Below are 22,210 nucleotides of genomic sequence, written 5' to 3'. Positions count from 1 at the left end.
AAGAATGTGCAACAGAAGTCGATCATTTCTGCAGTGATTAGTGTGTTTCGGTTTACATATTTTTGTCGCGGCGAAGTGCAAAAGGACGTATTTCACTGGTGTGGTTCATTGAGGGGTAAGGGAGTGTAAGAGCGTCGTTTCGCGTTTCACCGCTGGCGTCAGTCAGAACTTTGACGTAGAAAATGTACTCGAGTGTGCTCCAGCAAACGGTCATAGCAGACGACGCGTGGACATGAAATGCTTTCATCATCATGCTTTTTCTGGTGAGCGCATGAAACTAAATACATTCAGTTGTATCGATAATTAAATTCTAATCCGATAATTAAGTGCGTTCCACACACCGCGGTGTTCTTACTCATAGGCTCGTAACCATATTTTTATTTAACCCATGCAAGACATCGCCATCATTCTTTCCTTCTTTCCTTCCTCCGTACATGGCGGCGCGCACAGCGAACGTAAATATTGCAGCGTTGAACATTGAAAAGTGGTGCTCTGTCCGCGGAGACAATATTGGGATCTCCACCATTTGACGGGACCCTTTGTTTCTTACCGTTAATGTCGATTCTCCAAGCCAATTGGAACCAAAGAACCCCGAGCAGAAGTTCTAGGAGGAAACCGAGACCCCCACGCTTAGGTAAGTGACAAAACGCTTCGTCTGCAAAACACTTCTTGTTTTGTCTAAACGTATTGGGCTGCATAACCCGCAATGATAGCGACGCAAAAATATCAAGTTTCTCAAATTGTATTTTATAGTATACTATATCGAAGAATCACAGTACATTTTGCGGGCATGCTGACGAGCCTTCCACACATAATGTCATTGTCATTTCTAGTGTGCAAAAAATGTACTAGTTCATAGGCTGGCTATAGCCCTGCCCTTCGGTCACGAAACCTATCGTTCAGAGTTCACCACGGCCGCGTGACACTGTGACCCTGCCCGTTTTTCGTGCGTGAACAAGTACCACGCAGAACGCTTGCCCTACAGGACCAGAGAAAAGTTTACCGAACACCAGGGTAACATATTTCTCGATTGGGTCGACACGTTAGCAGGGAACGCAAGTGGGCCCAGAATACCGAATAGAATAGCGAGCCACCTGTCTGTAAGTGTGTGTGATCCTCTTTGCTGCAGGTGTAGCGATAACGGAAACACATTCCACGGTCCTCCGTTACCGGAAACGAAAATTATGGTCCAGTACTGAATTCGGGTAATGGCTGTTCCTGTTGTGCGATATCATTTCAGTGACTTTTCAGTTTATTTTTGTATTTTGATGGCTTTATTCTCTCTAATGCTCAAATACTAGAGGAGATCGTGGGAACAAAGAGAAATATTGGATCTCGAGGGTGCATCCATCGCTTACTACTTACTTCATCTCCTACTCCTTCTAGTCCTCATAACTCCATGACATCAACACATATACGAGATGCAGCATGGACTCCACGCATTCTACTCCACCATAGCGCGAGGCTGACAGCCTATATTTCCTTACCTCTTTTTTTAATTTTTTTTTTTTTTCATTTTTGCATTGTTATGGCTGTATGGTTTGCTACCGAAAGGGTCGGCCTATGAGTGTGGCATTAGATGAAGGTTACGCCCATCTTGGGTTTCTGGACTCGGAGTGACTGAAGCCATGTTCCTACATTTCTTTGAAAAATCTCGCAAGATGTGCTCGTCCCAACAACGTAAAATTAACGAATGCAACACCTGCCTCGGCCAAATCTCGTTGTTTACAACGTAAAATTACTTGTGTACGCGTGGCAGCGAAGTAGCACTGGGGTAAAACAGGGTGTTGTCGGCAGCTGTGTAACAGCCGTTCCATTACTGGAAACGAAATTCAAAAGCTGGTATCAGAAACGGATAATGGAAACGAAAACACAGCAGTAGCAAAAACGGAAACGGTAATGAAAATATGTCCGTTATCCTTCCCTGGGTGTCTCCCCAATATAGATTATTTATTTATTTATTTGCAGATACTACTAACGTCCTCTGGACGTCATTGTAGGAGTGGAAGCATTGAGAAACAACATGTATCGTCAAGAAAGAAAAAAGATAGAAAAATCAACAACACACGACATCAAAATATATACATTATACTTGGCTAAGATGGCCAGTCACAGATTACACAAATATGATTGAAGCTCTGAAACAAAAGCAGATGCCATTTGGGACCTCACAATACTGTCCGGTAATTCGTTCCATTCATTAATAACCCCTAAAAAGTAAGAGTACCTGAAGCAGTCATTGCGATAGCTTATGGGTGTAATACGCCTAGAATGTTTGTTTCTTTGAATTCTTGTTGAATGGTAAGATACATATTTGTGCGCTTCGAGCTTACTGTTTTCTCCCAACAACACGAAAAAGGACTTTAATCTAGCAATTTTAGATCTCTCCGACAGGGGGGGAAGTTGCGAGCGCTCCAAAAGTTCAGCTGTACTTTGATCGCGGTTTGATATATGCCACACTGGTGTTGCATAAAGCTTACATCTCCACCATTCTGTGAACGTGTGACAACTGTTTATGTTCTTTTCTTTTTTTGGAAAGGGTGGCAACAGTTTGGCTTCTCTTTAACAGAAACCCGAAGAGACAGAGACCTGCGTGTTTGGGACGTCAAGTTCCAGCCCTCGGGATTTTCAACCCCGAGAGATGGAGCTCTCCCTAAAGTTCGGTGGTCAACTCACAAAAGTAAAATTGGAGCCTCTTGACGCTAGCCTACCAGAACAGGGCCAGCAACAGGAATGCAACGAGTCTTCATCGGGAGACAACAATTACGGTAAAATTTTTGTAGACCTTGTACTCGGTTGGTGAATGCTTTCTGGAATATTCCTGAGGAACATGGAATAGTGTAAACTATGTACAGTGCTGGACAAAAGTTTACGAAACACGCTTCAGCGCATTCCATCCCCAGAGCGACACGCTAGCAGTGAATGGGACCGTACGGAGTTACGGAGATTTACCCAGGTAACAGGGTCACCTGTTTGCAAGTCCGTACGGTTCCATCCTCTGCTGCCGTATCACTTTGAAGAAGGAAGGCGACGGAGTGTTTTCCGTAAACTTTTGTCCAGCATTGTACTGCTCAGACTAAATGTTCTGGGGAATGTCTTGCATCTGGCTGTCTCACATCATTTAAAGGGGCCGTCGCATCTGTCCCGGTTGATTCTAAAACTATAGTGCAGTTTTACTCCGCGTTTGTCGTTGATAATAACGGGAAAAATCCGACACAAAATGGTGGTGTCGTTCCTGTACCGTTGGAGTAGCTGGAGTACTAGTGGACGGCGTCTGCTCTGTGATCGGCTTGCGTATGTATTGTTGTTTGTGTATGGTGTCGGGCGTGTTCATAAGGCCAGGAGCGTCACAGCTTGTTCCACACAGCAAAGTCACTTAAGAGGGAATCACGTCTTCAGAAGTCCGTGAGTGATTTTCGTTCACACAAGACACGTGAACGCTCTCAACTATCATCGTAAGATTGGTACTGGCATGTTCTCTTAGCTTTTCTCTAGTCAGTGACGTATTTTTTATTTGACAAGGTTGAGCCGTTGATTTTTAATAAATTAAAGTTTGGCGCGTCTCGCACATGTGCTGCCATCTCGGTAGAGTGTCGTGCACTAAATTTTTGCGAATTCGGGCTCAATACATATCGACGAATAGTCCTGGAATTCTACAAAATGCGTCATTGACAAGGGCAAAGCAAGGAGAACCCAACAGTACTTCCGTTTGGACGATATTTTACGCCGTTTCTGAGCGCTGTACGAACAAACGTTCTCTATTGTCTCGCGCAGAAGTGATTCCCCCTTAAGAACTCGCAGTGGTGAGCGAAAGTCGGCATATTTACTGACGTCTCTCCACTTAGTATATTGCGAAGCAAAAGCTGAGCAGATGACTTCAGAGATAATCGCCTGCTCCCATTTGTGTGCCTAGCTGCAGGAGGACATGATTTTAAGACTCGTTCGTTTAATACTATTGAAGCTGTTTTCGGAAGAGAGACACGACCAAGTTGGTTGTTAAGCGACGACAAGCATTACCGTATCTGGGTTTTGCGTACGTTCTCACATCAGATAGCCCCTTTAACAAAAGGATCCAGGAAAGTTTTTCTGGACTGGTGTTTTTGTGTGTGATGTGTACACATGAGTTGTAACAGAGCGTAATGAGATTCAGAAAGGGGACAGAGATGACTACATATCACGTGGCTTGAAGCTTTGCTTTGTGACTTACTAATACCTTTTTTAACTTTAGGGGCAACTCGACGGATGGTCCAAATTAAAGAAGAACCTCGAGAGGAATCTTCAGATGAATATCCGATCATTGAAGTGAAGACAGAGCCTTACAACACTGCAATTTTGGACCAGGTGGGACACAGCCATGACTCAACGTCAGAAGGTAATACAAAACGATTAGTTAACTTAGTTACAAAAAAAAATTACAAAAAAAGTGTGATGCAACAGATATGCTTTGGAGAGATTCCACTCAAGCACGTATCATCTTTCCTGTCATGCTTGCTCATACTTTGGCAGTTAATTTTTTAGTAAAAATCTGGCACTGTCTTCAATTTGGGGAGAAATCGGCATCACTTGGGCATCCGTGGGCTATCGGATGTTTTTGTTTCTCATCTTATCTATTAAAGGTGCACTAAAATGCAAATGCAACTTGTTCTCATATGAGAGCCAGTGTTTTAATTACTATGGTGTAAGCAAAATTAGTTCACGCAACACTACCGCTTAGAACAAAAATGCAGTGAAAAGAACTGTCTTTGGTGTCATCCAATGAGACTGTACGAGAAACACGTGTCTGTCTTTTGTGCACGTATGGATTTGTAATGGGGCCTGTTGTACTGTCCCGTACTTGCGCCACACGCTTTAGTCTCACACTTTTCGATACTGATTTACGGAATCCCCATGACAGTCATCGCAAATCTTCCACTGGCAACGTCTTTTGGACAGCGACGTAAGTCCGCTTTGTAACTCACGCCATGTTTTTCTTCGAAACTGCTCCACGGCGTGGCGCGCTCAGCGTGGATTAAGAGCACCCGATGCGCGAGTTAAAGGAACGTTGACTGCTTAGTGGCGAAGCAAAAAATAATCTGGTAAAATTATGGTTGTGGCTTCGTAACGGAATCCTTCGTAACGGAATTGGTTGGAATCCAAGTTTCTATTTATGACAAGTATGAAGTTAACGTGGCATGTAACTTAATTTGAAATGAACTTGTTCTCACATTTTAGTGACCTTTCAGGTCCTTTTCTAAGTTTATTTTGTGGCCTCCCAGCAGTCATGGCCACTAACTATTCTACAGTAGTTTAATTATAACTACTAACTACTTTGCAATGAAGTAGGTTAAGTAGTAGCCCAACTACTTTTCAGGGAGGTAGTTAAAACTACTGCAATGTATTTTACAATGTAACATCTGTAACTACTTAACGTTGACCATCAACACCAATCCCATTCTGTAGTGTTCTTGGACACCCAAGTGTGAACCACAAGCAGTGATAAACGTGAAGATTTAGTAACCATGCATGGCACAATTGCTCTGCACTTCCGTTCTCATCAAACAAGTAGCTCGAGGTAAAAGTCGGAAGCACAATCGTGCCGTAAAGCTTGCGACAGAATCGGAAGTAGTCGGCGCCTGCAGTAACCTAACTACTGTAGCTAACTACTCGAAATAGTAGTTTAACTAGTAGTTGCCACTGCATTTCTGCAAGTAGTTGATAACAACTTTTTAACTACAATCACGTAGTTTAACCAGTAGTTTAACCAGTAGTTGACTACCGGCCATCACTGCCTCCCAGCGCTAATCCTCTTAGGCAGCGGCAGTGCTGACACCAGGGATGGGCATAAATACATTTTTTATGTATTTAAATATAAATACAAACTACCATTGATTTCATCGTATTTAAATATAAATACAAAATACTTTCAATTTTTGTGTATTTAAATACAAAATGTAAATACAGTATTTTAAATACTGTATCTACATGCGTAAATACGGTGATCAAGCTAAGGGATCACGCCAATTCAAGTAGTGCCATTTTGACTACAGTCAGCGCAAGCAGACACAATTGTACCACGTTTGTTATCGTTTATTTTGTTACTTGTAACGTCAAATCATTATCAACTTTTATTTTATTTTGACATCACTGCCCGATTTCAATACCAGCAGCTTCTCAAACATGCCATCCTCAAGACGTCTCCTGTTAGGCCGCAGTACGAGATTTGCAAACGAAAATAGTCTTTCTACAGAAGCCGAAGAACAGAGGTTGGTGTTATGCTTCACGAAAACGCCCCATACCACCGGGAAGTCCGACTGCATTGTTATGTCTGTCCTGGGATCCTCTAAGTAACGCAGAACCTCCAGGTGGGTGCTGTTTCCATCGCCATCTTCCTTCGGCGAGCTTTCGGCGAAGCTGAAGAAGTCGTCCTCAGTAGGTGTTGGTTCCGCATGTTCCGTTTCACCCTCCGTGGTAGCAGCCTGCTGCTCCGCAGCTGTCAGAAGCAGCTCCGTCACCTTCCTCTTGCGCTCTGCTCCATCTTTCGGTACCCACCTTGTCTTAAAAAAACGGATGCGAGGCAGCTGCGACGATTGATGTGTCATCCAGTAAGTTGAGGAAGTTGCAGAACCTTGTTTGAAGACCCTGTACAAGTGCGTGGGCAATCGGTCGGCAAGCGCTCAGGTTCACGTTGCAGTTGAAGGCGTCCAACTTTGCTTTCAATGTCATTATGATGGGGAGAAACTCCCCATAAAAGCAGTCTTTGCTGGACTGAAGCCGGTCAAGCGCTGCAGCAAAGAGAGAAAAAAAAAGACATTACTACAAATAAGATAACACTATTACCGCAATTTAGCAAAGCTGGTTCTCTTGGTACTGATTCTAATCAATCATAAAAAGACAAGGTAATCAACATTGTTCATGGTGTTCCGCTACGAAAGCATCTACGTAACTAACCAGCAGCAACTGGATGAAGCAGTCGGTGATATTCGTCCATGAAGTCCATCTCCGCTTCACGGAACAACAGAAGCACCAGGCGCTGAGCCGTTCTCTGGGAGCCGTTCCTTGCAGACTTGCAGGGGCATCAAAAAACGAATTCCAGCGAGTAGGGCATGGTGTCGGAAGCACCCGGCCGATAACTTCCTTCGAAACTTCAGCGCTCTTAGGACGATGCGAGGCAGCCCAATACTTCGCGCACTTTGCGATGCACGCGGTGTGTAGCCTTTCGCAGGCAGGGTTTTACGCAATGGCCCGCTTCACGTCTGTCGTAGCGATCAAGCTCAGTGTGTGGCAGGCACACCTGATGTGACGGGATAGCACAGCCTCGGAGATGTCTTCGAATTCCGCCGCGGGTTCTTCACCATCATCTGCGTGGAACAGGCGACCAAATAACTCCCTTAACTAATATACGATGCGGCATAGGCATGTATACTACAACAGCTGCGTACTGCATAGTACGAACAAATAGCGTCGTGGTTACCATGGTCGTCAGTAAGACGTATCTGAATGCCGTACTCCTTGAAGGCCTTGACGAAGTTGGAGCCATTGTCTGTTACCGTCGAGGAGATCTTTTCAAGAGAAATGCCGTATTCCTCACAGATGTCTTGGAGCAGTTCTGCCACTCTGTCGTAGGAATGGATCCCAGTAAATCGCCTGCATGCCAGCGCACACGAGCCCCTGGCTAGGGTTAGAGGTTCGATCTGTAACGGAGAAGGAAGGGCGAAATGTGGAAGCTGTCATAATACGAGAGAGCTGATCGAGCACCATACCCAGTGAGCAGTCATTCCCATGTAGCTTTTAGTAGTAGTGGACCACACATCAGCTGTGAGACACACGAAAGGCACTTTCTGCTGTCTTTCTCTAACCGCTGACAAGTGCATGACGTAGGCATCATCAATCCGTCGACCCAACGTTCTCCGGGACATGACCTCCACAGAAGGGCAAATTGCTGAAAATGAGGTCCAATGCAATATTAATATGTGGTACGTGTTGTTTCTCACTTTTCATGAACTCACCTCGAATAAAGCGCAGAAACTCCGGCTGCTCCACAAGCTGGGGGGATTGGAGGCCTGTTACAATGAAATCCTTCAACAGGCTGTCAAAATCATGCTGGGTGACAGGCCTGAGCAAAAATTCTGTCATTCATGCTTGTTTTGCTTCTTTGGGCCCATCGAGATGGCTGACATCACTAATTTTTCGTTTCGGCCTGGCATTTACTGCATCTTCGTACTGGGTCAAGAGCACTGGGTGTGATCGCTGTGTTGAAGGAAGGCAAGAAACCCAATTAGTACCTTTTAATCACTTGAAAAATAACACATTCGCAGTGAAACTGAATATGCAACAAGAGTAAACACAACAAGGAATTTTGTATACATACCTTGAGGTGCAGCTTGAAATTTGATGTTGCTGAATATGAGCCTTTTATGATCGTTCTACACGACTCGCATCGCGCTTGCACGGACTTTCCATCCTCGATGACCACGGTGAAAAACTTGCCATCCAAAATTGTTCGTCGCATCGCAGTCATCGTTGCCGACCTACGCGTAGCTGGTAGCTAACGGTCCATGCTCTTCCCCAGTTCCTTATATAGGGTCACATCTTCGTTCGGGCAACGGAGGTCTTTCAATCTGAGTTCTCCGTACCGTTGACAAGAAGTTCGCAGTTCTATAGCTATGTATACCTAAGCAGACACATTCTTCTTAAAATACCAAAGCAAACCAGCCCTTTGTGATTACACGGAGATTTTGCCATATAAGCCCTCTTGTTCTCTTGGACAACAAGGCTCCATGAACCTGAATTTTCCACGAATTATTTTTCGTGGAATGCTACAGCGAGTCAGGCTTTTGTGCCCTCAAGAAGTTTTTCACAGCTCCTCGCAATACATTCCATCCACAGACAAAGCGAACCAGAGTCCATGAACCTGGATTTTCGATGATGGTCCCAAAGAGCTCACGCATTGTGTGATATGCGTCCGAAGTTTGCATTCTCTTCACAAGAATGCGACAGTAAACTAAGCTTCTGTGTGTGACGGTGAGCTTCTAGGTCGACGCTAGACCTTCCAACAGGGTGAATAACAGGCAGCCTGTAGCCTCTATGCAGGGCTCCTGTGAAGAGGCTAGGAGGGAGGAGATTAGACAGGAGAAGTTAACGGACTTCCTGTATTTACACATATTTACGCAGTAATTGCACGTGTAAATACCCAAAAAGTTGTACATATTTAAGTACAATTATAAATATATTTTTCTGGCCTGTATTTAACTACGTATTTTAAATACATGTATTTATATTTTAAATACTGCCCATTCCTGGCTGACACACATGGGTGTATTTCAGGGAACGCAAGTGACCCATTCTTACATGTGTTACGCGTGGCAACCTCTGCTCGTCTTCAGTGGAAATGTCACTTCAGGATTACGTGGCGACTGGAATTCCGGCAGAATTCGAGTTTAACCCGAATTGGTCGCACGTTTATTTGGGGGAGAGGGATAGCCGTACAGAACCGGGTTTAACCCGAAAAAATCACTCCCTACTTACACTGAAGGCTGTCACAGAAGACAGAGTGATAATGGCCCTTGAATTCATAGATGTGTCTGCACCAAGACCTCTCCTCGCTCGAGACAGTTTACGTCTTTCGTGAACCCTTCCGCTGGCTTACGACGTCTAGCTTACTACGCTGGCTTACTACGCTTACTGCATTGTAGAAGACAGGGGGGGAATTCGAGGTAAGGGGGGCATTGAGATAGAGTAAAAGCTCGTTAATTTGCACCTCATTAATTTGAATTGCTGGTTAATTCGCAAAGTCATCATGGTCGACTTCAAAATTGCAAAGACTGCGAGGCAAAGTCGCAAATTGAAGGAAGCAAAGTTATCATGGTACTGCCATTAGCCGCACCGCAGATAAGCCACAGGACTTGTTTTTAGATACATTTTGAAAATTTTTTTGAAGATAAGCCGCATTCGCAGATAAGTTGTGGGTAATACGACGCGACTGCTTTGTGCGCTAAACTAGTGATGCACAACAAAATCAATAGACTTTATCGCTATGAAAACGGGTATCATTTATTCGACAGAAAAAAGGCTAACATCAGAAAAATTACTGAGCGGCTCACTAAGACATGTTCCAGGAGACATGATTCACTGTCACCCCTTTTGTTAAAGCTGCATGGAGGAATGTATCCGGAAGGTCAGACCACTTGAATATGGACCCGTCCCTGTTCGGTATTGTTCATGCACTGGCAGGGCGGTCCTGTTCCGAAAAACATGACGCACTGTCTGCCCTTTCGTTTCATCCAGGGTATTGGGAAAATACCAGGGAAAGATAGTCATCAGATAAGCCGCACCCACGCATAAGCCGCGGGGCGCGGACAAAAGCTCACCGGACATAAGCTCACCGGGATTGCACCCGTCGAGACTGACCAGGGTTAGGTCAAAAGAGCCTTTTACTATTTCACACGTTGGGGAGTGGGTCAGTTCATGTAGAATATGCACCCGTCGAGACTGACCAAGGTTAGGTTAGGAGAGCCTTTTACGTATTTCACACGTTGGGGAGTACGGTGCGGTGAGCTTATGTCCGCTGAGCTTATGTCAGGTGAGCTTTTGTCCGGGATTCATAAGCCGCAGAGCGTCCGCGAAAACAAAAAATCTCGCATAAGCCGCGGCTAATACGTGTGAAAATACGGTATATCACACTCAAATCACAGCTCAGCTACGGATAATTTGAACTGCGTGCCCACAATTGCACGCTGCCGCTGTCTGCTTTCCAGGTTCAAGGGGGGGGGGGGGATCGAGGTAGCTTGCCGTTGTTGGCCGCACTCAAGTGGGCATCGTCACGACTATAGCCAACAAAAAGGAAAAGAAGGTGGGAGAAAGGGGAGTTGAGGGCTTCAAAGTGATGTAGAAGCAGGATGACCGGTACTGATGGGACAGAAGCACACTGTAGGTGAGAGGTGCACTAGAGTGGTCTCTCCGCTAGGCCCGTTGCTTGGAGAAAGCGCACGAGGCCGCGAGTTTTTGAAAGTCGTTCCGCACAAGAACCTTCGGGGAAGAGGACGTCCGTCAGTATACCAGGCCTGGCGTGGGGAAGATGGGTTTCCCGCATGGCATGGTATGCACGGCATTCTGTCAGGATATGCGCAATTGTCTCCGGATGATTACAGTGTCCGCAACTGGAGTCCTCCCTGGAGCCGATCTTGCACAGTTGCGAGTTCGTGAACGCAGATCCTGTGCGTAATCGATGGAGCATTGTCTGCATACCACGGGGAAGATCTTTCGTGGGAAGAGAGGGTCGGTGATTCTGCATGATGTCCTGTATGCCAGGGTGACGCACATCAACTAGCTGTTTGACGACCATGAGCCTGTCAGTGTCGGCCGGGACTGCTAAGGATGGGCTGCAGCTGTTGTGTGCTGAGGAAGCTAGCTGGTCCGCTCGTTTGTTGCCTCTGATGCCGACCTGAGATGGGATCCATTGGAGCGTAAGCTCACCTCCGGTTAGCCTATGCTGGGCACACGATCTCCTTATACATCGGGCCAGAATGCTACCACACATGGGGTTTATCACGTTGTTGAGGGCACTTCTGGAGTCCGTAAGCAAGACGGCCTTAGGTATTCCGGTGACTTCAACCGCAGCAGCTGCGTGTAGCAAGGCCAGGCCAGGTTCAAACTGTGCACCAAGCTACTATTTCTGACAATCTGCAGACACCACGGAATGCATCTTCTCCTCCTTTCCTTTTCTTTTTTCGGAACCATGTCTGCGTTGCTGCCATCGTTGCACGTGCACAGTGTCACTTATTAGCTCACGAGTGGAGTATCGGAGACAGTGCTCATTGCGTTGCACATGCTGGTGCGCGCATGAGTGCAGGTCAGTCCGTGCATAATATTAAACCCCGAGATTAGGGCAAAAGGGGACAGACACAACACGGAGTCTCAAGAAGTCAGTCCAGCAACAATTACGAACTTTTTTCCTCATTGTGAGTTTGTTGACGAAGTGTGGATGAACACACCGACAGGAGTGCGACATCAAGGCAGAAGGGATAGTTACTGCGCGACGTGCTCCAACATGCTTTGGAACTGTCTGTTCTAAACTACCATAAGAAGTTCTAAAGTGTCATAAGATGGACCTGCGGACAGCGCCACGGATGAGGAAGAGGAGGGGTTGCGACTGCTGACGTTAAAAATGGAGGTGCACCGAACTTCATGCACTTTTTTTTAGCTTTGAGGGAGGTCAAGACTAAGCACTACAGCACGTGCGTGCAAACGAAGCTTGACCGTGCTTTGTTTTAACAGTCAAAGGCAAAACTCACTGACTGGTTTATTTTGCAAATAAAATTCTGGACTGTTCATCGTGCACTCCTGTTTTATCTAGCTCATAAACTTCCGTTCCAGACAGTTGGCTGGTGCATGGTTGATAACGAGGTAAAAATGTAGATGGTCCACCTATTTGTTTTGCAGTGCGTGCTTCTCTCTCCAAGTTATTTGAAAGCCTCAGAAGCGGATTGCCTCTTCAGTTTCGAGGGGGGGGATGTCTTGGTGACAGGAGCGAAAAATATCTCAAGAAAAAGTGAAACGGCATAAAAGATTGTCAGCACCCTAGCAGCTTCTCCTCTCTGCCTGTGCAGGAACGCGTATTAATTAGATCACCTTCTCTCGAGCGATACCATCTTGACGGCACAAAAGACCGCATAAAGACGAGGCCTTCCCTAAAAGTACATTCGTGCGCGTTGTGCTTTCTCCAGTTTGTCAGCGTGCACTGAGTTAAAAAAAAACAAGCGTGGCTACATGATGTTTTTCGGAGCTCATGCTGTTAGGAAAAAGAACAGCATGGAGAAAGGAAAGACAGATGAATGGAGAACATCTTCATGGAAAAGCGAGACAAAAGGCAGCGAAATGGTTCGTAATCTCGCAGCAAGAGCATGTGAGCGAGAGAAACAGCAGAGAAGGTTTTTCCTCGAGACTTTTCTTCCACCAAGGAGAGTGCAGGCGAGAGGGGTCACTGATTGCACCAGGGGATTGAATTAGAAGCAAGCAATCTTTCAGCAGTGCTGCCATCCCCTGTCGGGAGTGGGCGGGATTCGGTCGAAGGACTGCCTTGAGGAATGCTTGAGTTCTGTGAGGTTCTAGATGACTGTTGGGTTTCAGTCAACCATAAATAATGCCACCTCCAACGCACGCGCCACATTTTTGTACGACGTTGCTGCGACCTGAACTCGTTGATACAACGAAGTCCGTTCCCGCAGATTTTTGTCGGAGAGCGAATTGTCGCGCAAACGAGGAACAGCCGGAAAATACTGTTCCCCTCCTCCCCCACCCCCCATATTGCATGTGTTATCAACTGCATATTCTGTCCGTTTGCTCTTCGTTCCAGCCATGCTCAGTCTGCTACCTGCGTCGATGATGATCACAATGGTCAAGTGTCCGATGGTCCTGTACTCTTAAAGGGGCGCCAAAATGCAAAAACTTGCTATCGAAAGAAAGTCCGTGTTTCAATTAGTATAATGCCAGCAAGATTAGTTCACACGGCACTACTGTTTAGAAGAAAACGCAATGAAAGCTGAACCGTCTTTGGCGTCAGTGAATGGTATCCCCAGGAGGCAAGGATTGGCAGCAGGAAAAGCAGGCGCATACGTGTTGTAGGTGCGTGTATTTGGAACTGGTCCGGTCGAAGTGTTGTGTATATGAGTGGCATGGTGTGCACTGCTCATTTTTCAGTACCGATTCCCTGAATGGTACCCGCAACAGTACTCGCAAATGTCCTACTGACGACATTTATCTTCGGACAGCGATGCCCGTCTGCTTTTCAATGCGCACCACATTTTTCGACGGGACTGCTCCCTGGTGTGACACACACTTGCACGCGCAGAATGGTCTAAAAACACTGATGCATGAGCTGAAACGAGGTTTGGCACCGAACCAATAAAGAGTCCGGTGGAATTTAGTTTGTGGCTTTGTGGCTGTGTGTAACGTGCACGAAATCAGCATAGCGTGCAACCTTGTTCTTGCAATTTAGTGTCTCTTTAATACACGCTGCTTTCCGTGCAAGAGCTGTGTCTCACAATGGGTTCACCTGAAAATGGGGTTGCATGTGGATGATGCTATCCACACATGCATCACATAGGCCCCTCAACTGTACTCTGTGTTACACAGTGGCTGCAAGGTCAGTGATCATAAGAGAAGCACAACGCTGGTGTTCGCACCCTGATCGTCCTCAAGACTCTTTTCATAGCCAGTCAGATCAGCACGAGGCAAAGCAGCAAGGTAACCACCACCACCACCTAGCACCAAACCTGCGAATAGGGGAAGTGAAACCCCGTTTCAAACCATGCTCACAGGCAGCCGAACTGTTGCCGGCATACAGCAGCGATTGCCCACCCACTCAAAAATCACACGATTGGGCCTCAGCCTTGGGGCTCAGCTGACGGAGTGTAAAAACTGGGCCCTGCACAATGCAAGAAAAACAAATTTTTGACGATACTGCCGTTCGTTGCTGGGAGAGGGTGGTATGAATGGTAGATGACTGTTTGGTTTCGCTCTCTCGTAAATAATGTGGCGTCTGATATGGCCCTATATTTTTGTGCAATATTGTGCCTTAGTTCTGTGAACAAACTCTATGCTTACGTCAGTCAACTACAAAAACTGTCTGCGCTCTCAAAGTCCAAATTCTGAAATTTCAGGAGCGAAAGAAAGCAGTGGTGGGCTTCAGATTAAGGACGAGCTCAGAAGCACTTGCGATCACGCATCTTCAGGTTGCACCTCTTCCAGTGCACAGTTTGAGACCAGCACAACAACAGTTGAACCGCGGTTCGAAAACGATGCACTATTTACTACCGAAGGTCGACCCATGGAGCAATCTTCAGAGCAGAGCGAGACTCAAGTGGCGGGCAAGTCATCGACGTTCGGACATGAGAAAGACAAGCTTTATAAGTGCAGTGTTGGTTTGGCTACATGCAATGACACTGGGCTCTTGGAAGATGATGTCAAACCTCACAAAGCAAAGACATTTATCTCTGACATGTGCTCCGCAGCAATCAGTCATGCATCAACTCGTCAAGTGCATGCAAAACATTCCACGGGAGTATGCTTGCACACATCCAAGATATGTGCATTTGTATGCGCATCGAGCGCATACAAGTGCAATCTCAGCCCTGCAGAGTCCAGCCACACTATGTGCCTGTGGCATCACAAGCAGACGCACATGGGCAGGAAGCGCTACAGGTGTGATCTCTGTCCTGCAGATTTCAGCCATTGCACGAGCCTGTGCCGTCACAAGCGAAAGCACACAGGCGTGAAGCGATACAAATGCAATCTGTGCCCTGCAGAGTTCAGCAACAGTGAGAAGCTGCGTGATCACAAGAGAACACACACGAGTCAGAGGCCATACAAGTGCAACCTCTGTCCTGCACAGTTTGGGCATAGCACAATCCTGAAATGTCACAAGCAAAGACATACAGGCGAGAAGCCCTACAAGTGTGATCTCTGTCCTGCAGAATTAAGCCTTAGCTCTAGCCTCTATGACCACAGGGGGATGTACAGATATGAGAAGCCCAATAAGTGCGATCTTTGTCCTGCAGAGTTTAAGAAGAGGGACACCCTGAAGTGTCACAGGAGATCACACACGGGAGAGAAGCCATACAAGTGTGACGCCTGCATTGCAGCGTTCAGCCGTAGCTCCAGCCTGTTGCGCCGCAAGTGGACGCACGTGGGCAACAAGCCCCATAAGTGCGACCTCTGTCCTGCAGAGTTCGGCAACAAGACGGGCCTACAGTGCCACAGGCGAACACACACGGGAGAGAAGCCATACAAGTGCAATGTCTGCCCTGCGGAGTTCAACCACATTACGAGTCTGTCATATCACAAGCGAAAACACACAGGCGAGAAGCCCTATAAGTGTGACATCTGTACAGCAGAGTTTAGCCGTAGCTCGATCCTATTGAGTCACAAGCGGACACACACGGGAGAGAAGCCCCATAAGTGCGATCTCTGTACTCCAGAGTTCAGCAGTAGCGGAAACCTATCACGCCACAAGCGGATTCACACGGGCGAGAAGCCTTACAAGTGTGATCTCTGTCCTGCAGAGTTCATCGAGAGCACGAAGCTGCGATATCACAAGCGAAAACACACTGGCGAGGAGCCCTATAAGTGCGACCTCTGTCCTGCAGAGTTCACCGGCAGCACGAAATTGCGGTGTCACAAGCAGACACATATTAGCGAGGTGCACTGCTAGTGCGATCGCTGTCCGACAGAATTTAGCCACAGTCCAGACCTGGGGCAATACAAGTGGACACACATGGTCGAGAAGCCATACAAGAGCATTCTGTGTCTTGCGAACTTGAACCAGAGCACAGACGTCCAGTGATAACATAGGTGGACTTATATGAGTGTGAAGAGGTGCAGCCTCTGTCCTGCAGAGTTCAACCACAGCACACACATACCGACACCAGCCAGAGGACCAGCAGAGCATGGACGTGTGGCTTCATAAGTAGGCGTGACACACTTGGGATAGAAGCTGTACAACTGCAGTCAACACGACCACATGAAAGAGAGAAGGCATCCAAGTGTCTGTTCCGTTGCATGTCCTTAAACCTTTCGACCTAAAGGAGCACATGGCAAGGCGCAGGGGGGAAAGGCTGTAGAGATTCTATCTGTATGCCCAGCGTACCTTATTTTCTTTTGTTTGCTTCTCCTGATTCTTCTCTTTGGATGTTTCACTTGAGACTCGAGCACATGAACAGACGGAGGTTGATGGGAGTTGAATTGGTGCTGGGTTGGGTGGTGATGGATGTGAAATCTCAAACACCGTACCCAGTGCCAAGGAACAAACAAACAAACATGGAAAGGACATCACACAGGTGTGAAATGCCAACCCAGCTTTATATCCTTTATTTCCACGAGCAAAATTCCTGTTCCCTTTTCATTATCCCTGTGACAGACACACCTTTTTTACTTATTTTATGGCCTCACTTTGCTAAACCATTGAAATAAAAAAGTAATTTTGCAAGATGTAACAACTTTTAACTAAAATCCTGAGAATTACCTTTTCGGTCGCGATCATCTGTTGTGGAATGCATTACAATTTGTTAATGACATCACTATATAGTGATCATTGACAGACGCTCGTGTAGGGGTACGAGAGATCAAAACTTGCAAAAGGCGATGGCCCTGGGCGGCTATGCTTCACTACCTCACGGCATATCAGCACACTTCCCCTGTTGTTGACCTCGGAAAGTGCATGATGTTTTTGTTGCCGATGGGGGTATAGTTCATCATAGATGGGATTCAGCTAGTTCAACATCTGGATCACTTGAGAGGGAAGGAGGAGAACCGTTTGTGCTGTGTGTGATGCACTTTCGCATGCACACAATATTTAGTTGCAAGTTGTTGGATCGTATATACAGGGTGTCTTTTTTTTTCTTGAATACAGCGTTTTCATTAAAAAAAACTAAAGGCTATAGACATCCTGTTTTCACTTCTGTCGTCTCTGGGCCGGTGGACGTTCTTAGCCTTCTCTTGCTCAGCCTTTGAATGACCAATTACCTAAAAATCGTTAATTAACTTGTTAATTATAAAAGCTACGAAGTTGTCCCAATTTTCCAAAATTTATGAAGGAACACCTTTTTTTTTTCTTTAATTTGTTCATTGCGCACCTTCTGAGACGCGTCTTTCCTTCACCCCCAGTGTGAGAGGGTGAAGGAGCACAGTGCCGCCTCATGGGCGTCAAAGATGAGCTTTCTTGGCGGAAACAAACCAAAAACAAATATATCGGGTGACGCTATCGGAACTGCCCTTATCTTGGGTTGCATTTTCTCTTTCCTTTTAATCTTTTTTGGGGATGCAAGATGCGATAGTGTGCTCTTTCACCCTCTCACATTGGGGGTGAAGGAAAGACTCGTCTCCGAATATCCGCAATGAACAAAATAAAGAAAGAATGGTCTTCCTTCACGAATGTTTTTCGGAGAATCTAACGAACGGATTTCGGTTCGGGAAACGGCGGCAATATCAGGTGACCGAATGGAAGAGACGTTATCATTGGGACAACTTCGTAGCCTTTGTAATTAAAAAGTTAATTAACGATTTTTAGGTAATTAGTCATTCGACGGTCGAACAACAGATGGCCGAAATGTTCTGCCTGCCCAAAGATGATGGTAGTGAAATCTGGATGTCTATCGCCCTTATGGTTTTAATGAAAAATCTGAATCGAAAAACGAAAAAAAAAACTGTATATAATAGCAGGTATGTCAGGGTGAGGTTGCGCTGCACACGCCGGCGTCTGTACAGCCACTTCTGAGCATGCTGTTAGTTTGGTGTCCCGCATTAAATTGCTTCAATATGTCTACACCATCATTTTACCTGTCTTGTATATCCCAGTGCTGCAAGCATGCACCATCTGTGCGTACCGTGAAAAGAGTGAAACCGGGAAATTTTTTTTGCTCACTTCCGCTCTTTGTATTTTTGATTATATTCAATGGTACTGGCATACTGTGTACAAGAGCAGTGTTTCTCGGTTCCAAGAATCGCATGTTCTGCTCCGCAAATTATGTCGACAAGAGCGAAATGGTGCTGACAAGATGGGTGCCTGACGAAGTAAGATCTCAGACAAGGTGTACATACACATTCTCGTTTTCATGCAGCATCTGGTTTCTGGTTTGGTGCTTCAGAAGCAGATTTTTTCAACTCTTATTCTTTGTCGGTGACGGAACCAGCAACTATGTTTGGGCGAGGCTGGGGCGTCACGACGTAAATGACCAATAGAATATAGAAGTGACTGACCAATGCGAATATGCAGAAAAATGTGCACAACGGACACTGGCTTGGCGTTCGTTAGGTTTTCCAGAACTGGAGATGTTCCGATCTGAGCTGTCCGGAGAATTCCCTTGAGTGTACCACGAAGAAATAGCACTAGGTTTCGAGGCAGATGAAACTCCCCAAGGCAACGTATACGTGTACTATATCCATCTCCAAAATAGATGTTCCATAGCTGTGTCAGTGTGGCACCAGCCTGCGAGCGGTCCGTTGATTCCAAGAAATTTGGGAAAGGATTCCTTGAAGGATCACTTTGGGAGTGTCGCTGCAGTTGCCCCGGGCAACCCGCATCTAGCCAGCGCCTTTTCCGCAACTCGCTGTTGATAGAGTCATGCAAGTAGAGTTTATAATCCTGTAGCCTCGTCAACACCCTCTTATTCTTCATGACCCATTCCACATACACCTAGCTATACCTTAATGCCAACGTTACTTGTATTTTAATTTTTGCTTTTGTCTCTGGCGGAGGAAATCCAACATTAACATCTAAACACGATCTACATCTAAGTCATCAGCATCTAGAACACGATGAGTACTTGTTGTACCCAGAGATAGTACATACTGCACTGCCTTCATGTTGACCACCTCCCTCCAGCATGTACTTTGCAGAGCGCGAGCCATGCCATTAATATAGTAACTGGGATTGAACTGGGAACATGCCATTAATCTAGGAATCTAACCTAAATGTAAGTGATATATGGTGGTACGTCCCCTGGGTGGCATGGATGTGGTGTGAATGTTTAAGGAACACTGAGCAGCCCCGCCTCGGGCACTGTCGTGGTTGTTGCTTGCTTGGTAAGGGTGGGTGGTCTCGTTAGAATTTCGGTTGGCAAACGTTGTTCCGCGCGAGGCAAAAATAGGAGGGTTACCACCACATAGCGTGAAACCTGCAAATAGCGGAAGCGAAATGCCGTTTCACACCAACCCTGCTGGCTCTCGTAGACGGCTGAGCATCCGCCAGCGTGCGGTAGAGACCGCCCACTCAGTGTCGAGTGATAGACCCGAGTCGTTGGGGCTCCGCTAATGGAGTGTAAAAACTGGGCCCTGCACAATGCAAGAAAAACAAATTTTTGACAATACTGCCGTTCTTTGCTGGGAGAGGGTGGGATGAATGGTAGATGACTGTTTGGTTTCGCTCTCTCGTAAATAATGTGGCCTCTAATATAACTCTACATTTTTTGGAGTATATTGTGCCTTAGTTCCGTGAGCAAACGTTATGCTTACGTCAGTCGACTACAAAAACTGTCTGTGCTCTCAATGTCCACATTCTGCAATTTCAGGAGCAAAAGAAAGCAGCGATGGGCTTCACGTCAAGGACGAGCTCAGAGGCACCTGCGATCACGCATCTTCAGGTCTCTCCTCTTCAAGTGCACAGTTCGAGATCGGCACAACAACAGTTGAACCACAGTGCACAAACGATGCACTAGTCATCACTGACGGTCGACCCACAGAGCAATCTTCAGACCAGAGCGAGACTCAAGTGGCAAGCAAGTCATCGACGTTCGGACATGAGAAAGACAGGCTTTATAACCCCAACATTTGTTTAGCCGCATGCATCGACACTGGCCACTTGGAGGTCCATGTCAAAACTCACAAAACAAAGACACTTACCTGCGACAAGTGTTCCGTGACATTCCGTCATGCATCAACTCTGCGAGTGCACACAAGACATTGCACAGGACTAGGCTCGCAGAAGTCCAACGTAAGTGCACTTGCATGCGCATCGAGCGCACACGAGTGCAATCTCAGCCCTGCAGAGTCCGGCCACAGTATGTGCCTGCAGCGTCGCAAGCGCACGCTCGTGGGCAAGAAGAGCTTCAGGTGTGATCTCTGTGGTTTTGAGTTCAACAAGAGGTACAAGCTGCGCAATCACAAGAAAGCACACATGAGTGCGGGGCTATACCAGTGCACCTTCTGTCCTGCACAGTTCAGGCAAAGCGCGATGCTGAAGTATCACAAGCAAAAACATACAGGCGAGAAGGCCTATAAGTGTGACCTCTGTCCTGCAGAATTCAGTCATAGCTCTAGCCTGTTGCGCCACAAGCGGACACACACAGGCGAGAAGCCCCATAAGTGCGATCTCTGTCCTGCAGAGTTCCACAAGAGGCGCGACTTGCAGCGTCACAGGAGAACACACACGGGAGAGAAGCCATACAAGTGTGACGTCTGCCCTGCGGAGTTCAGCTGTAGCTCGATGCTGTTGCGCCACAAGCGGACACACACGGGCGAGAAGCCCCATAAGTGCGATCTCTGTCCTGCAGAGTTCCACAAGAGGTACGACTTGCAGCGTCACAGGAGAACACACACGGGAGAGAAACCATACAAGTGTGACGTCTGCCCTGCGGAGTTCAGCTGTAGCTCGATGCTGTTGCGCCACAAGTGGACGCACATGGGCGAGAAGCCCCATAAGTGTGATCTCTGTCCTGCAGAGTTCCACAAGAGGTACGACTTGCAGCGTCACAGGAGAACACACACGGGAGAGAAACCATACAAGTGTGACGTATGCCCTGCGGAGTTCAGCCGTAGCTCGGTGCTGTTGCGCCACAAGTTGACGCACATGGGCGAGAAGCCCATAAGTGTGATCTCTGTCCTGCAGAGTTCAGCGAGAGGGCGGGCCTGCGGTCTCACAAGAAAGCACACATGAGTGAGGGGCTATACAAATGCACCTTCTGTCCTGCACAGTTCAGGCAAAGCACGACGCTGAAGTGTCACAAGCAAAAACATACAGGCGAGAAGGCCTATAAGTGCGACCTCTGTCCTGCAGAATTCAGTCATAGCTCTAGCCTGTATGTCCAGAAGCGGACACACACGGGCGAGAAGCCCCATAAGAGCGATCTCTGTCCTGCAGAGTTCAACAAAAGGTACGACTTACAACGTCACAAGAGAACACACACGGGAGAGAAGCCATGCAAGTGTGACCTCTGCCCTTCGGAGTTCAGCGACAGCTCGATGCTGTTGCGCCACAAGTGGACGCACATGGGCGACAAGCCCCATAAGTGTGATCTCTGTCCTGCAGAGTTCAGCGAGAGGGCGGGCCTGCGCTCTCACAGGCGAACACACACGGGAGAGAAGCCATACAAGTGCAATGTCTGCCCATTGGAGTTCAGCCACATGAAGAGTCTGTCATATCACATGCGAAAACACACAGGCGAGAAGCCCTGTAACCCTGTATCCACACGAGTCAGTTTTCTGCCGGCAGCAAGTCGGGAAGGAGTGAGAGGATATCCGAGATAAACGAGGTCACTACGCGTCTGAAGACGCCCGCTCATTCTCTAGCATTCACACGAGTCATTTTCCCGGCGGCTGTCAGTTTTCCGATCCCTTCTGTATTCGTGATTGCATATCGTCTGTGTCTAGCGTAGGATGGATCAATGAAAGAAAAAAACTTATTGCGCTTGGGCTCCTTGTGGATGATTCAGAGTGCATTCACGTGAGAAACGGGACAGGATAT

The 22,210-nt window shown here is 46.9% G+C and overlaps 1 protein-coding gene across 2 annotated transcripts; it reads left to right on the top strand.

The window, feature by feature from the left end:
- The first annotated feature begins 414 nt into the window (after positions 1–414).
- Positions 415–21,512, top strand: LOC135376534 (zinc finger protein 436-like). Of its 2 annotated transcripts, none has more exons than XM_064609066.1 (4): positions 415–634; positions 2,570–2,768; positions 4,229–4,372; positions 14,637–17,473. In XM_064609066.1, exons 2-4 carry the CDS (start codon positions 2,642–2,644, stop codon positions 16,184–16,186), a joined length of 1,821 nt encoding a protein of 606 aa, XP_064465136.1. In that variant the 5' UTR covers positions 415–634; positions 2,570–2,641; the 3' UTR covers positions 16,187–17,473. The 2 variants fall into 2 exon arrangements, with proteins under 2 accessions (XP_064465136.1, XP_064465137.1); XM_064609067.1 differs by lacking the exon at positions 14,637–17,473 and adding an exon at positions 20,040–21,512 and having other exon boundaries at positions 417–634.
- The last annotated feature ends 698 nt before the right edge of the window (positions 21,513–22,210 follow it).

Source organism: Ornithodoros turicata, unplaced genomic scaffold, assembly GCF_037126465.1.
Source record: "Ornithodoros turicata isolate Travis unplaced genomic scaffold, ASM3712646v1 ctg00001143.1, whole genome shotgun sequence".
Classification (NCBI taxonomy): Eukaryota; Metazoa; Arthropoda; class Arachnida; order Ixodida; family Argasidae; genus Ornithodoros; species Ornithodoros turicata.
This window is presented reverse-complemented; position numbering and strand designations above follow the sequence as displayed.

What these genes read in the sequence shown, in the direction of transcription:
- LOC135376534 (XM_064609066.1), top strand. Translation starts at nt 2,642, where the DNA reads ATGGAGCTCTCCCTAAAGTTCGGTGGTCAACTCACAAAAGTAAAATTG. An exon ending in ATCGGGAGACAACAATTACG is followed by an intron (nt 2,769 to 4,228) that starts GTAAAATTTTTG and finishes TTTTAACTTTAG; the next exon opens with GGGCAACTCGACGGATGGTC. An exon ending in CCATGACTCAACGTCAGAAG is followed by an intron (nt 4,373 to 14,636) that starts GTAATACAAAAC and finishes CTGAAATTTCAG; the next exon opens with GAGCGAAAGAAAGCAGTGGT.